General features: G+C 33.8%; 1 protein-coding gene across 42 annotated transcripts in view; it reads left to right on the top strand.

The window, feature by feature from the left end:
• The window catches only part of ADGRL2 (adhesion G protein-coupled receptor L2), a 626947-nt gene that overhangs the window by 471542 nt on the left and 140630 nt on the right, over window positions 1–14775 (top strand). For all 42 annotated transcript variants that reach the window (XM_067043848.1, XM_067043727.1, XM_067043739.1 and 39 more), the window contains one exon: window positions 8560–8732. In XM_067043848.1, coding sequence (XP_066899949.1) covers window positions 8660–8732 — 73 coding nt within the window. In that variant the 5' untranslated portion in view covers window positions 8560–8659. The remainder of the gene's footprint in view (window positions 1–8559; window positions 8733–14775) is intronic.

Raw genomic sequence — 14775 nt, 5'->3', positions numbered from 1 at the left:
TGTTGTGGCATGTGGGCTTAGTAGTTGTGGTGCGCAGGCTCAGTAGTTGTGGCGGACAGGCTTAGTTGCTGTGTGGCATGTGGGATCTTCCCGGACCAGGGCTCGAACCCATGTCCCCTGCATTGGCAGGCAGATTCTTAACAACTGAGCTACCAGGGAAGTCCTTGAAATTTTAATAGAGGTTATAAAATTATATATTGATGTTGAAAATCCCTTTTCTAAAAACCACATACCTCCCTCACTCCATGAGTCACTAGTTAAGAAGCACTAGACATAAAACATGTTATATTTTAAGTTTTTAATGAACTAAAGTTTTAAAATTTTTAAACATTTAACAATCATTAAAAATGACTCAGTCCATTATTTTTAAATATTATCTATAAAAATTTTTCTTGCCTTCCCATATGTCTTCTAATGCTCTTTAGAGGAATCAGACATGCTGACCACATAGAATATCAGTCGAACACTGGAAGTAAGAGTCTGTTCTTGTTCACTCACTTAAACTGAAACTTTATTTCTAATGTTGTTCATTAAGTTAATTTTCAGGAATAATTGATATATACTTTTTCTTTACCACTCAATAAAATACTGTTATTTTGAGTTTTGCTTGTACACCCAGAGTGTATGGTATGGAATGTAGGGCTTAATGGAGACTAACGTGGGCTAAGGCACAGGCTCTTGCTTTTTCTGGAAAAAGCATGTCGTCTCGCTGTTTGATCATGTGTGTTTTCCCACAGAGGTGGAGTGTGAAATATGTGAGCTGAATGAGTCTCAGGTTATTGTATTATGGCTGCTGATGTAATAATTTGGAATGTAATCTGTAAGTAGGTTTCAAAAATGTTTTTTTGTAATAGCAACTCTTTTAGATGTAATTTTAAAACTCTGAATTATTAAAGTAATTGCTGAGATATTTTGATAAGAGACAAGTTTAGTGAAACATATCGCAATAGCCGTTAAAAATCTCCTTTAAGATTACTTAAGATGGAATCAGGACCATAAACATGTTATTGGAATAATTGAGAAAATAATGGAATAGTAAATTTATTGTGTATTCCTATCCTTGTATATAGTTGCTGAACTTGAGGCTTAGATGATTGTGATTTGTCCCAACGCTCATAGTGGTAGGTTAAACCAGGATTCTAGACTGTGTTCCTCATCTCAGTCTTGGGCTCTTGTCATTAAGATGATATTGGTTGACCTAAGTACACATCTCAAGGGAAACACAGGTCTATAAACTGCTTTTATTTCTCTTTTCTTTCATTATTTTGGTATAAAATATATTTATTATCACTAAGTTTTTGGGAGTTTAAGTTATTAATTCATATTTGGGGTCTTAATCATTTTCTTATGTATTTAATTCTCCTTAGAAAATTATTAACTTTTTGAAAGTGGCAGTCATATCTTCCTCTGTTTATAATCCCTTTAGAGCCTACCACAGGGCCAATATATAAAGTAAATATAATAAATGAATAGGTCACACTCATTTCAGTACTCAGTATCAAAAATATCTGGAATGTAATCACTAGATAGTCATTGACCTAAACTGACATACATGCAATTTTACTGTTAATATTATTTATTTTATTTTAGAATTGCAAGTTGAGATGACACTATATATATTGACATAGCTTGCAACTGAGTTTTATCATTTATTGATTACAAAAGGCAATGTGCTATATACTTCAGAAAATTTTTTTCAGCTTCTTACCATGTATTCTTTGTAGTTAATTTTTCATTTTTAAGTTCATTTGACATATTTTACTCAGATTACCTCATTCATTACCTTTAAGAAACTCCTGATGGTGATATTGATGATCTAATATATGACAGATCCTGGGTCATTATTATTTCATTTAGTGGTTGTACATATGGACCAAGAGGGAATCTGAATATTGATTCAAAGAATGGCTAGTAACAATGATTTATGAACAAAGGATCCATTGTAGTGAGCCAAGGATAAGATTGCATCTCATGAGCAGCATTGGATTTTTTCTTTTCTATTTGCCTGAACAGTGAAGAGACCATAATATCACAGAAGTTGACATTAAAATGTTCTTTCCATGACTATTAAGATTCATTGTTAATTATATTTGAGGAAATATGTAGGTTTATAATTTTGACTTGTAAGCAACTTCTCAGGTATTTTGGCTCATAAGATTCATCTAGAATAATTTGTTAATTTATAACATATATTGTGAGCACTTTAAATAGCACTGTAAAGGAATAAAACTAAGATAGCTTAACTGGAAATACTAAAAATTAAGTTAACATTTAGCTGTCATTACCTAAGCGATGTTAGTTTTACTCATGTAAACATTTTGAAAATCAACTCATGATTTTTTTGGTATTTCATCACTTTCATAATCCCAAAATGACTTTGTTCTGTTTCTATTTTTTATTCCAAAAGGAAAGATAATAAAACACATAAAGTGAGTAGGCTTATCTGAACCTACTTAATTCGTGGCAATAGTGGTTTTAGAACATGGTCTTATATCCCAGCCCTGCTATTGTATACTGTCCTTGTACAGGTTAGGTATTCTCATTTTAAGGCAAATTGGGGATAATAATTTATATTTCGTCAGGTTGTTGTGAAGATTTCATGAATAATATAAGTAAACTATTTAGTTTTTCTGTGTAGTTTATCATTTTGGAGGAACCTAACTGTGCCAGGCAATTGTATCTTTCTATTTAATAAGGGTTATTTCTGAGCTAGAATGTAATCTCCCTGAGGGTTAGGAGTTTTGTCTCTTAGGTTCCTCAGTACACAGCATGTAATAGATCCTCAGTAAATGTTTGCTGAATGAATAACTTAGCAACTAAGAAAGAATGTCCTTGTAATTAGCCTTGATTGGAATTCAAACTTTGCTGCCTGCTAGCTGAGTAACTTCCAGTAAGGGAGTTAACTTTTCTTGTCTGAACCTCAGACGTCTGACCTTTATGATATTGACCTTTTAAGGATTAGTGATATGTGTCTGAGAGAGTATTTCACACGTAGTAGGCACTCAGTAAATATTTTTGGCCTTGGTACCCATAATTTATATTCAACTCAAAAATATTGCATAAGAATTCTAGACCACTAGAAAGTTAAGAAGAAATAAAAAGTTTTAACTTTAGAGAGGACTGCTATTAAAAAATAGCTTTCCCTGGGCTTCCCTGGTGGCGCAGTGGTTGAGAATCCGCCTGCCGATGCAGGAGACACGGGTTCGTGCCCTGGTCCGGGAGGATCCCACATGCCGCGGAGCAACTAAGCCCGTGAGCCATGGCCGCCAGGCCTGTGCGTCCGGAGCCTGTGCTCCGCAACGGGAGAGGCCACAACAGTGAGAGGCCCGCGTACCACAAAAAAAAAAAAAAAAAAAAAAAAAAATAGCTTTCCCTTTCCCCCAAATGGGGAAAAAACTAAATTCTACATTGTAGGTGTATTGTAATTTAACAATAAATAAAAACTTTTTTAAACTAATGGATTTATGATTTTTTTAAATATAAAAGTTGGGGACGCCATCAACTTTCATGTTATATAAGGTAATATTTTGAACTGGGCTTGTAGCTTCATTTTTTTCCTTTTCTTTTGAAACTTCATTTGCAGCTTTATGTTCAGTCATAAAATGTCCCCTACATTGGTTTGAAAATGACAGCCATTTGTTTTTATTATTTCAACTGGAAGCATTTTAATGAAGAGAATGGCAGACTGCCCTGCATTGTGCCTCCAGAGTCCACAGCTACAAGCCTCTTTTGCATGCTCAGCATGACTCCTAGATATCATAGCAGATAGCAGATATAATTTACTGGGAGCATTCCTGAACTCTTCTCCTTTATACTCCTCCTCTAAGTCCTCTCACAGGAGAGTCTATACCTTCACAATGAAGAAGTTTTAATAAAGGGTAAGATCAAAAATTAATGTTAAGGGGACTTTAGTATAAATGGTGTAATTAAAGTACTCTATATTTGATACCAATATCTGCAGAAATGAAACAGAAAGAGGGTGGTGACTAGTGGTTGGCCACGTGGTTTCAAAATCGCTATTAGCATTTCCAACCCCAGCCCTATCTTCCTGAAGGGAAAGAAAATAAACTCCAATGCAAAAAGAATGTCAAATGTCTGGAGCTAAAAAAGGCTTCCTGATTAGTGATAACAAGGGTTTACTTAGGCAACTTACTGAAAGAAAAATCCCAAGGGTGTTGATGTTTTCTCCTGTTAACAAGAAGAGGAAATTCTGCAATTTATTTTTTATTTTCTATACCTTTGCAGTGGGGGCAGAGTGGGATTAGTATCATCCTGTTGCTGTTGTTATTGTTGTTTTGGTAAAACATAGAAAAGCAGCTTTCTTTTCTTAGTAAATCCTGTCCTATAGTGATTATAATTTTATAGCACAAATTAGATCAGAAAGACTGATTTTGTACAGCTGTCTTTAGCTCTCATTTAAAATTGACATACAATTAGTGCATAGAATTTTAGGCTTACACAAAGCGTGAATGTTTCATTTTATACAGCATTAGTGCATAATAACAAGGATGGGTAACTTTGGTAGGTTTCCTGTTAAGATGGCTCTTTACCTTTCCGGTTCTCATACTTATGGTTGTTTGGGCGTAATATCTGGTGTTCACAGTAGTTCAGTGTCCATGAGTAGAAATCAAAGATAAAACTTCAGATATGAATTTTAGTGGCTTTGCACTTAGTAGAATATCAACTCAGTTAACCATTTTTAGAAAAATTTAAAATCTTTTTCTCTCATTAATTTGAAGCATGCTGTATCCTACTTTCACTGATGCTTTTCAACAAATGGGTTTTATTTTTTTTCTATTTTTGCTAGACAGATATCATATATAAGATTAAATGTGATTTCTTAGTAACGTAACATAAATACACAAATATTAAAACTGATTAGTAATGGTTTCTTAATTTTGTTGACAGTGTAAGGCATGGGATGTTTAATGCAGCTAATAAATATAAGCAGGTTACTGTCTGAAAGGCTACAGCTAACTGTACATTGTAAGTAGTGTATAAAACATTGAGGACTGTTGGGATATAAACAATGCTGAGGCATGTTCCTGGAAGTCGTTGTTCAGCTTTGGAAGGTTTAGTAGTAATGATGCATTAATTGACTTTTTACATGACAGAGTAATAGGATACTTACTCTTAAAAAAAAATCTTGACAGAGGTTTGGTAGACAATGGCAGGTGGTTATAGAAACAACGTTAGGATGAAATAGTTTGAATCCCCTTATTTGAAGGATAAGAAAAGAAATTGTCATTTGTAGTTTTAGTAAAAATGTTCTGTTTCAGTTTTTATTAAGCAATGAACTGTTACTTAGCAGTATGTGGGGTTTCATATGTGCCTTTACCCTCCCAATTTTTCCCTGAAGTTCTTGGAAAGAGTTTTTCTAAAAATCTAAGGACAAACTGGTTTTTAATATGGAGAATCACTTAATCTTTTCTGTTTGTTGAAAGAAAGTTTAATAGCCCTTTTCTGGTTTTGTTCTTGTTTTGCATTGTGAGACACTTTTACTGAGCTTCATTTTGCAGGTAGTTATATGAGTCCGTTGGCTACATCTATGCCAGTGAGTGTCTTGTGGCTCCAGTTTGATTTAGGAGCAATGTTTTCTTGGGATTAGTTTCACCATGTTTGATTATTTATTCATTCTATCCTTAGCTGATTATAGTCTGCTAAGTATTTCAGTTTTCATTAAATTTTTTAATGGAAGGTTGTTTTTAGTTTGGATCACAGCAGTAAAGTCTTTTGACTTTTCAAAATTGCATTTAAAGCTTGAACTTGAGAAAATAACTTTATTTGATGTGAAAGTGATTGGATGTAGATAGTAGAATGAGAAAAATAAATTTGGTATTCTTTTACTCATTGCACAGACAGATGGATGGACTTAAGCTTTATTGGGGCGAAAGAAGCCATGATTTTATTACATTCCAGAATCTCTTTCTGTTTGTTAGAAACAATCATTTATACTAAGTCTCATAGTTGACTAGAGCATATAGTTAAAATCAGTTCATAAAATATTCTATCCTGGCCAGAGACCACAAAAGAGGTCTGGGTTGTGTGGTTTCCTCCTGCTTTTCCCTTCACTAACAGAGGTTTTCCTATCTTGGCAGCTGTTTCTTACAAGGCAGTCGTCAGTCCCTGATTTCTTTCTTCTCTTTCTTCCCACAAACAAGGACTCTTTCAAATAGTGGATGACCAAAGACAGACCAATCTTGGATCGCTTTAAGAAAGTGGAAATGTGTTCAAGGGTTGTGCATGTGGGCACGCAGCCTGTATGCATTAGTTCATTGAAATGAAAGTACCCATTACAACCCAAACCTGGGTAGTCAGAATTCTTTGCTTAAATCAGGAGCATTCCAAAGGCTGACTTAATTACTACAAGTAAAATTAATGCACCTCTTCCGCACATTAAAATTATTCTAATTGCTTGAGCCAATCATTGACCAGTCTGAAGGATGTAAGAAATTGTTCACTGATTAGCCTTTTTGATATGACAGGCCATGAAATTATCTGACTTCTCTCTGTGCTTTATATAAAATAGCTTGCAGTTTTAAGGCAGGTACTTTGCACAGCAGTTGTAAACAGAAGGTTTACTTTTGATTTTGTCTTTTGAATAGTCTTTGGGAGCTCAGAGTGAAAAATGAATAGAGAGCCAGCCAGTTTTTCAGGGTTGTGTGCCATGTGTCTCCTCTGTCAGATTAATTTTTGATGTATCATTCTTCTTTTTATATTTTTGGCATGCAGAGGAGGAAGCTTGCTTTTCCCTTTGTTTTTGTTTTATTTCTAAGAACATCTGAGGTGTTCTTAGAACTTGGTAATGCCAATTCTGATTCCCTCATTATGATACCTAATTGTCTTCACAGGTTTCAGAAAGAGCTGAAAAAAACTGGGTTGATTATGGATCATGGAGGTGTATATGGAAGCAGTTTTATCTCAGAAACTATAGGCATGATAAAATAAACTTCTTATGACAAAAATATCTTGCTGGTTCCTTTTGTGGTTTTATGGGTCTTCATATTTAAACACTAGATAATGACTTCAGATTAATTTTTTACCTTCTTTCTGTGTGTGTGTTGGTGAAGCAAGATAGTGACTTTGTAGCATAAGTGTTCCAAACCATTTAGCATCTGACCCCTTTTCCATTGAAGTTACATTGTAGGGAAGTGATAGCAGAATATAGTGACCTGCTAATAGAATCACATATGATGCATTAAGAATGTAGCAAGTGCAGAGTAGCTCAGATAATGTGAAATAGAGAACTCAAAGATATCTAGGGAAATTTGGTTTTCTAAATTTTCTTTATGCTTTATGATAGCATCTAAATTATGTAAGAGTTCATTTGATTTGAGTTATAGACACAACCTCATGTAACTTTCAGTGCTCCACTTTAAAAAAACTCTTTATTTGCACCAGGTTAAGGATAGCAGGGGAAAACTTTAAAGGAAGAATTTGTAATTTCTTTACCCTCAAAAGCTAGATCAAGAGGCTGTATATATTTTGGAACTGCCTTCATAGTATGTGAATTGTAAGTCTGGTATTTACTCTTTGATTCCTCATGCTACCCTAGAAAGCAGTGAAACACTTCAGTAGAACCCAGCAAATAACCTGGTTTCACGTGATCCTGGGAACTTAGAAATGCTGATTAAATCACTTCTGAAGTTTTTGTATCCTCTGCAGTTGAAGAACTGTGTCCTTAAGGGCTAGTCAGGATTAAACTTGGCTCTTGGTTTTTGTATTCTTTGCCACCCCTCCCTTGGTTTTTTAAAAATAGTGATGCAACCTTGGAGATACAATCATCATGGTCTGTTGTTTTATTTTCATCCAGTGGATGGACTAAACTACTCAAAGATATGGGTTTGATCTTACTAAGTTTTGCTGTAAGAAAAACTGATACATGAAAATCTAAAAGTTTAAAATGAAATAGTTAAGGGCAATCATTTTATTAAACTGCTCCCTTTATGAGTAACTAGTAGTCAGATAAATAACAGTTTGCTGTGTGGTGTTTGGAATGCCATTATGATATAAAGTACAACCATATATTAAAAATTGTACACCCTTGAATAGAAAAATAAACTGTTTCATTATATCTGTAATGTACTTTGCAAGGTAACAGGATAAAAGAGTAGATAATACTGATGTTACCATCACTAGAAACAAAGAAAGTGTATGTATTTATGAAATTTTGTTGGAGGTATTGTGTACCAAACCTAGTACTTTGATAAAATGATTAATACGTGGCATTGAAAGGCAGATATATTATTCTAGAATAACTTTTTAATCTTTTCCAAAAAAATTTATCTTTGGGAATTATATAACTATTATGTGAATTCATATGTTCTGATTACCTTTAATTTTGGGGGGTTTTGATTGTTTCCAGAATGCGAAGCTCAGATATCCAGTGTATAGGAGCAACTTCCTGTTGCATACAGAATCAAAATATATGCCATTTTTTTTATACTTAAGAGAAAGAAGGAGGAAAGGAGGGAAAGAGAGGAGTTGTTATTATTATTTTTTCATCTTTTGTGACATTGCAGGACCATAGAGTAAATGACGGATTTGTTTGTTTTTCAGATATGAGGATCAATGATGCAGACTGCTGGGTTCGATGAAGCTGGACATTTATAACTAGATTCATTAAGGAATACAAAGAAAATATTTAAAGGGATCAATAATGGTGTCTTCTGGTTGCAGAATGCGAAGCCTGTGGTTTATCATTATAATCAGCTTCTTACCGAATACAGAAGGTAAGGTAACAGTTTAAATTTTATTTTTTAAGTTCAGGAGAACTTAAACCATGCAATCTTTTTTTTATGTAGAAGTGGCTCGAATGAGTATTTTTTATTATTTTAGAATTAAGTGTTAAAAAGATTTCCTGAATGTCATATTCTTTTTCTGGTGGTTGAATTATTTTCATTACACAGCTATGTATTATAGAAAGTGATAGAAATCTGAATTTATATTTTACATACGTTTGTAAATATAATCATTGTAAATAATCCTGAGAGAACTAAATGAAAGCTTTGCTTTGGTATATATGTTACATTTATTGACTGAATTTATGCCAGTAAAATTGAAAATATTTTGTGGCAACTCTTTGATTTCATCTTTAGTTTTGTGTGCTTCTTAAGTGTGGTCATTGTTCTAAAACTTATAAATAAAATTTTTTTATATTTTCTGGAAAACGTTATTTTTTGTAGTGCGTCCTTTCTAATGTTATCTTTTTTGAAGACAGACCTGATTTTTAAAGAAGTAAAGACAAGACACTTTAGAGGGTTAATGAAATAATTGAAACCAAAATTACTATATGGATTTTCTGGTATCCGTTATTTCTTTAGTCTCACATGTTATTTCCATGTGAAAATAACTCCCTTCCAGGTGCTTTTACAGAGCAGGTCAGAAGTTAATGTGGGGCTAAGATGTGTTAATTTTATACCTAGTTGATAGTGGCAGTCATTGTATTCAGCATGAAATTATATTAAACTTGTAAAATCTGTGAAAGAATGTAAAATCTCAGAGAAATGCATGTAAAATATAATGGATATTTTGGTCACAATTAAATATTCTTGAAGAAAAGGTCTTGGGATTTTTAAATTGGCTTTATATGTACTTTTCAATGATCCCATTTATACCTATTAATAAAATCGGAGATGGAAAAAAGGGCATACTGTAAACTAATAGATAGAAGCTTAGTATTCTAATGTCTTTGTAATAAGCTTCAAAATGTAAACATTTTTCCGAAAGAATTCTATTTGAATTGCTTGTTCCAAAATTATGTTTCATCACTTCTCCTTGCTGTCCCAGTCCCCTACTTTCAATATATTGACATGACTTAATAATATAATTCAGATAAATAACAAGTTGAGAAAAATTTTAACATAAGAACTACTGTATTCAGAAAGTTAAATAATGCTCACTTGGATTTGTCACACATGAAACTTACAAATGGGTCAATATTTTATTTTCAGAAGATATTGCTCTTTGCATCAGAATTGAAAAATGCATCAAATCTGACATTAAAATGTAATGTCTGAAAATCTTGTGTATAGTCTATAATTTTGCATCGGTTTGTTTTTGGAGGGAAAAACTAACTGAATTCCTGTTATATTTGAATGTTTTTATACATTTAAAAAGATTACAGGTGTAGATCAATGGCTCATTAGTCCACAAATAAAAAATTTTCCAATCAAGATAGAGACCACTTTGCTGGCACAGTAGCTTAACTCAGCAGGGGGCTAGCAAACCAGAGACTTTTTCATGAGATACTGCAGTTTTATTTCTAGTGTCACTTACCAGGTCAGGATGCATATCTGCTGTTAAGAGAAATTTCATTTTTGGCGCATCAGGCCAGGGGGTGTTGGCTTTTGAAGCAGTCCCCTCCTACAGGTAAAAAGAACCTGGGATGAACCCACACTACTAACTGTGAGGGTATACAGAGTTACTGTGCACTTCACTGTTATTACATTGATCCAGTGTCACATGGTTTTGTCTTAGAAAAGTTTTACGTGACATAATAGTCCTTTATTGCCAGCAAGCAGATAATGCTTTGTGAACACCTATAGAGAAAACCAATCAAAGTTGGGTATGAGAGCACAGGAAAGAAGATATAAATTTAATTATTCAGCCATTAAGTTTCTTCGGGGCCCTTACATGATTGTTACCTTTTCAAATCTTATAGCTATGAGCACTTTTTTTTATCAGCTCCTAAATCTTTGGCGATAAGCTCAGATAAGGTTTTCTAGATGGTTTCCTCCCTCCTTTCTCATTTACTGAGTGAGTAAGTTGAGCCAGGTACTTGGGGTTCCAAAATGCACAAGGCACAGGTCCTGCTCTTCAGGAGCTTGTGGTCTTGTGCAGGGGTCAAAACCTCAAATACCTACCTATATGGCCAAGCAGGCGAAGTAACTTGAGTGCAGCAGACCAGTGGAGGTCTGCAGCAAGCAGGGAAGTGCTTGCTGGAGGAACCATGGTTGCCTTTCCAGTGTTTAGCCTGGTTTTGCCGGTCTTCTGACTTTTCAATAGAAACCAGTCCTTAGATTTTTAAGTAGTAGCAACTAATTAAGATTTGTTTTGAAACCAAACTATCCTGTGTATTGTATTCAGCCATGGACCATGCCTTCCTTTTCAGAGCTTTCTTTTCTCCTGTTTACAGTAGTGTTTTACCTTAGTGTATGATTTTAAAGGCTTAACATAATTTTGGATTTGTTTTACATCTGTATCTATGAGAGGTAAATTTCCATATATGCAAGGAGGAATTATGTATTTGTTCTAAGTCCAGGCAAACATTATAAATATGTCATGTTTTGTGTGCATGTTAAAGAGCAAATCACTAAGCATTTGTTTTTAAGTTTTACCATGGTAAAAGCTAATTATATAAAGCTTTAATTGTTAGAATGAGTTTATCTTCTCCATTTCTGTCAATTAGTGTTTAAGAATAAAGTCTTCCCCATTAAAATTTACTGGTTTTTGTAAAGTAGGAACAATGTTTTATTTATTCTTCAAGTCTCTCCTGTGTTTTTTTTTGAAAATTATGTTTAGAATTTTCAAATAAAAAATGATTATAAAAGACCAAACTTCCACAATATTTTGCAAGTTTTTTTTAGAATTTATTTTACTCTTAGAGAACTAACATCAAGCCCTTTAAAAATCAGTCTTGTTGAGAAACTGGGGTGCTTTGTTCTTTTGCCCAATTTTTACAAGCCAAGTAACCCACTGTGGAAATATGTATCAGTAAGTAGGAAAGTAAATTGAATTTTTGTGTCCTAGAGAATTAAATTATGCTATATAATAGAGCCCTGGCCAGCATAAGTCAGATATATGAAGGCTTGCTCAAGTGACAAGTTACAAATAATAGCGGTTCTTCAGTGAAGTAGGTAATATGGATTCCAAGTTGAATTCTTTATGCAGTGAGTATGTAATTAGATTTCATTAGTCGAAATTTTAGTTAATTAACTTGAATTACATTGTTGCTTATCCTTATTTCAAAGAAATTATTATACCAGGTAAAAATGCCACATAGATACAGCTTTACATGTTTATTTATATACATCAAGAAAATTTAAGAACATAGTTCTAGAAATAGTATCTTAGCAGTTTTTACTGTACTTTTAAATTCTCTAAGCACATTTTACAATGATTTTTGTGTTAATTATGTCTTAGTAAAAAATGATGTTTGGCTGTAGGGTATTTTTGCTAGTTGAGTGGCAGGAAAATAATAGATCTAGGGGTCACTTATGAATTTAAAAAACCTGTTTTGGCCTATAGATTTTTTTTTCAGAATGGTCTATAATTTAGTGGAAGAATAGTAACTTTGTTCTCCAAGGTTAAACTTAAGAAAGATTAGAATAATTCAGACCTATATTTATTCTTTTTATCTTTCATTCTTTTATTGATGCATACATGTAATAAAATGTACAGAATTTATATTTACACACACACACACACACACACACAGAATGTCACCTTCACAAGGGCAGGGATCTTTTTTGTTCTTCATCAACATGCAAATGCCTAGAGCAATGCCTGACTTATGGTAAGCACTTATTCTATATCCGTCACTGAATAGCATAAATCTTTGGAGAGGGTCGTGGTCTTAATAGTTGGTAGAGGGACAATAAAGAGTTATAATAACGGTGATAAGTGCCATGATGGTGATAATTCCAGAAGCATTGGGTGTGTGTCAAGAAATGCTTCCAGCCTGAAGTGATTATTGAGCTGAATCTCAGTATGAGCTGCACAAGCTAGGTAAAAGCAGTGGTGAGCATGGTGGTGGAGAAAAAACCAACGGAGAGAGAACAGCATGGATGTAAAATGAAGTATTGCAGTAGTTCTCAAACTTGAGCATAAGAATCACCTAGAAGGTCTGGGGTGGGACCCAAGCATTTGCATTTCTGAAAAATTTCTGGGATGAGGCTGATATTGCTCAGCATCACACTTAAGAACCACTGTAATCTGGTGTGTGGGTAGTTGAGGTGAGGTATATGGTTGCATGGCTGTGGCTATAAAGTAACTTTAAAAGTTTTTCCAGAAAAAAATTATGATTTAATTCACTGTGATTCAGAAGTTGTAACCAGTTATCTGTACCTTTTCATATGGTTCTTTATCCGTCTGATCAGGCTCCTTGGGCATAATTTTAGACTTCAAAAAGGGATTTTTTTTTAAACTCTTTTTAGACATTGTACTAAGAAATAAATTGGAAAATTGACTCCACATTGGAAAAAACAGAAGGTATTTTCTCTGAAGGGTAAATGTTGTTTTCAGCGCTCCTAAACCACCCTTGCTTCTGTTTGTCTCTTCTCACTGTTATAACCTTGTTCTTTTTCTTGTTGGGATTAACTATGTGGCCATTGCCATCATAATGCTGAATTGACTTTACTGTAGGGACTTTACATTTTCCAGTCTAGCAAAATTGACTACTTTTGTTCATTTCAGATTATTTGATTAGTTTTAAGCTAGGAGGTAAATTTTCAGCAAGGTACATGGGATTTGGCCTATGACTCCTATTAAACTTAATGGGGGTCACAACTTCCATTAAATTAATAGGAATTGTAAGGCATATCTGTGTTTGCTGCAGGCAAATGTAACCTTATTTTTTAAATTTGCAAATTATGTAAATTAACATCGATTTAAAACAAAGCATTTTTAAAATGATTTTATTTATATTTTTAGTGCAGATTAATGTGATTTTATTCCTTAAGAAAGTACCTAACTATATTGCTCTTAGGACACTAAATATTCTTTATTGTGTTATATGAGTTCAATATAGTTTGATTGCAGCAGTGTTCTTCTGCATAGGTACTGATGTAATTCATTTTCAAAAATATAAATATTAATGCCGCTTACATATTATATGACATTGCTTCTGATCTTGTAAAAACCAAATGCCTTATAGTACTCCTACTAGGATTTAAGAGCAAGGTATATGAGTTCTGATTATGACTCAAAATTGAAAAAAAATAAGATTAAACTTATTGGATACCCTGTCATCCTTAAAAAAGTTAATTTGGAGTATACTTTTGTCATTTTAGATACCAATATTCAGTGTTAAATTATGCCATATTTAGTATATATGGAGATTAAGTTCTAGTGCTTGCTTGTTGATTTTTTTCTTCTCCCCACTTTTCCTCCCCACTTCCCACCCTATTTCATCCTCTTTTGCTTCTTTTTCCAGTGTTTAGAAAGGTTGACTTATCCATAATCTCTGTTGATTCTAATAGGTCTATTGCTGGTAGAAAAGTGTTATAAATCAGTGTGTTACACACAGACCTCAATAACACTGTATTGCTTGGCTGTTTAGTTTTTGCAAACCTCCATATTCTGACAGAAAAGACGGCATCAAATATTTATTTAATAAATCTGATATGAAGTAATTTGCTAAAAGTAAAGAGGTCATAAACGTGTCCATACAAAAGTAAATTTTTGAAATACTGATTTTATATTCATATTAGACATTTATCACCGTTACTGTTATATTTTGAAATAATCAGTAGTGTATTAAAGGTGTCTTAATTAAAAGCACCTTAATTTTTCTGAATGGTAATTGTGTTCATTACTCCTTACTAAGTAATTTCAGTGGTGATGAATCTCTTGCCTTTTTTTTTTTTTTTTTTTTTTTTTTTTTGCGGTACGCGGGCCTCTCACTGCTGCGGCATCTCCCGTTGCAGAGCACAGGCTCCGGACGCGCAGGCTCAGCGGCCATGGCTCACGGGCCCAGCCGCTCTGCGGCATGTGGAATCTTCCCGGACCGGGGCACAAACCTGTATCCTCTGCATCGGCAGGCAGACTCTCAAA

This window comes from Kogia breviceps, chromosome 1 (assembly GCF_026419965.1).
Source record: "Kogia breviceps isolate mKogBre1 chromosome 1, mKogBre1 haplotype 1, whole genome shotgun sequence".
In the NCBI taxonomy this organism is placed as follows: Eukaryota; Metazoa; Chordata; class Mammalia; order Artiodactyla; family Physeteridae; genus Kogia; species Kogia breviceps.
The sequence above is the reverse complement of the archived record's forward strand: the minus strand, read 5'-3'. Positions and strand labels throughout refer to the sequence as shown.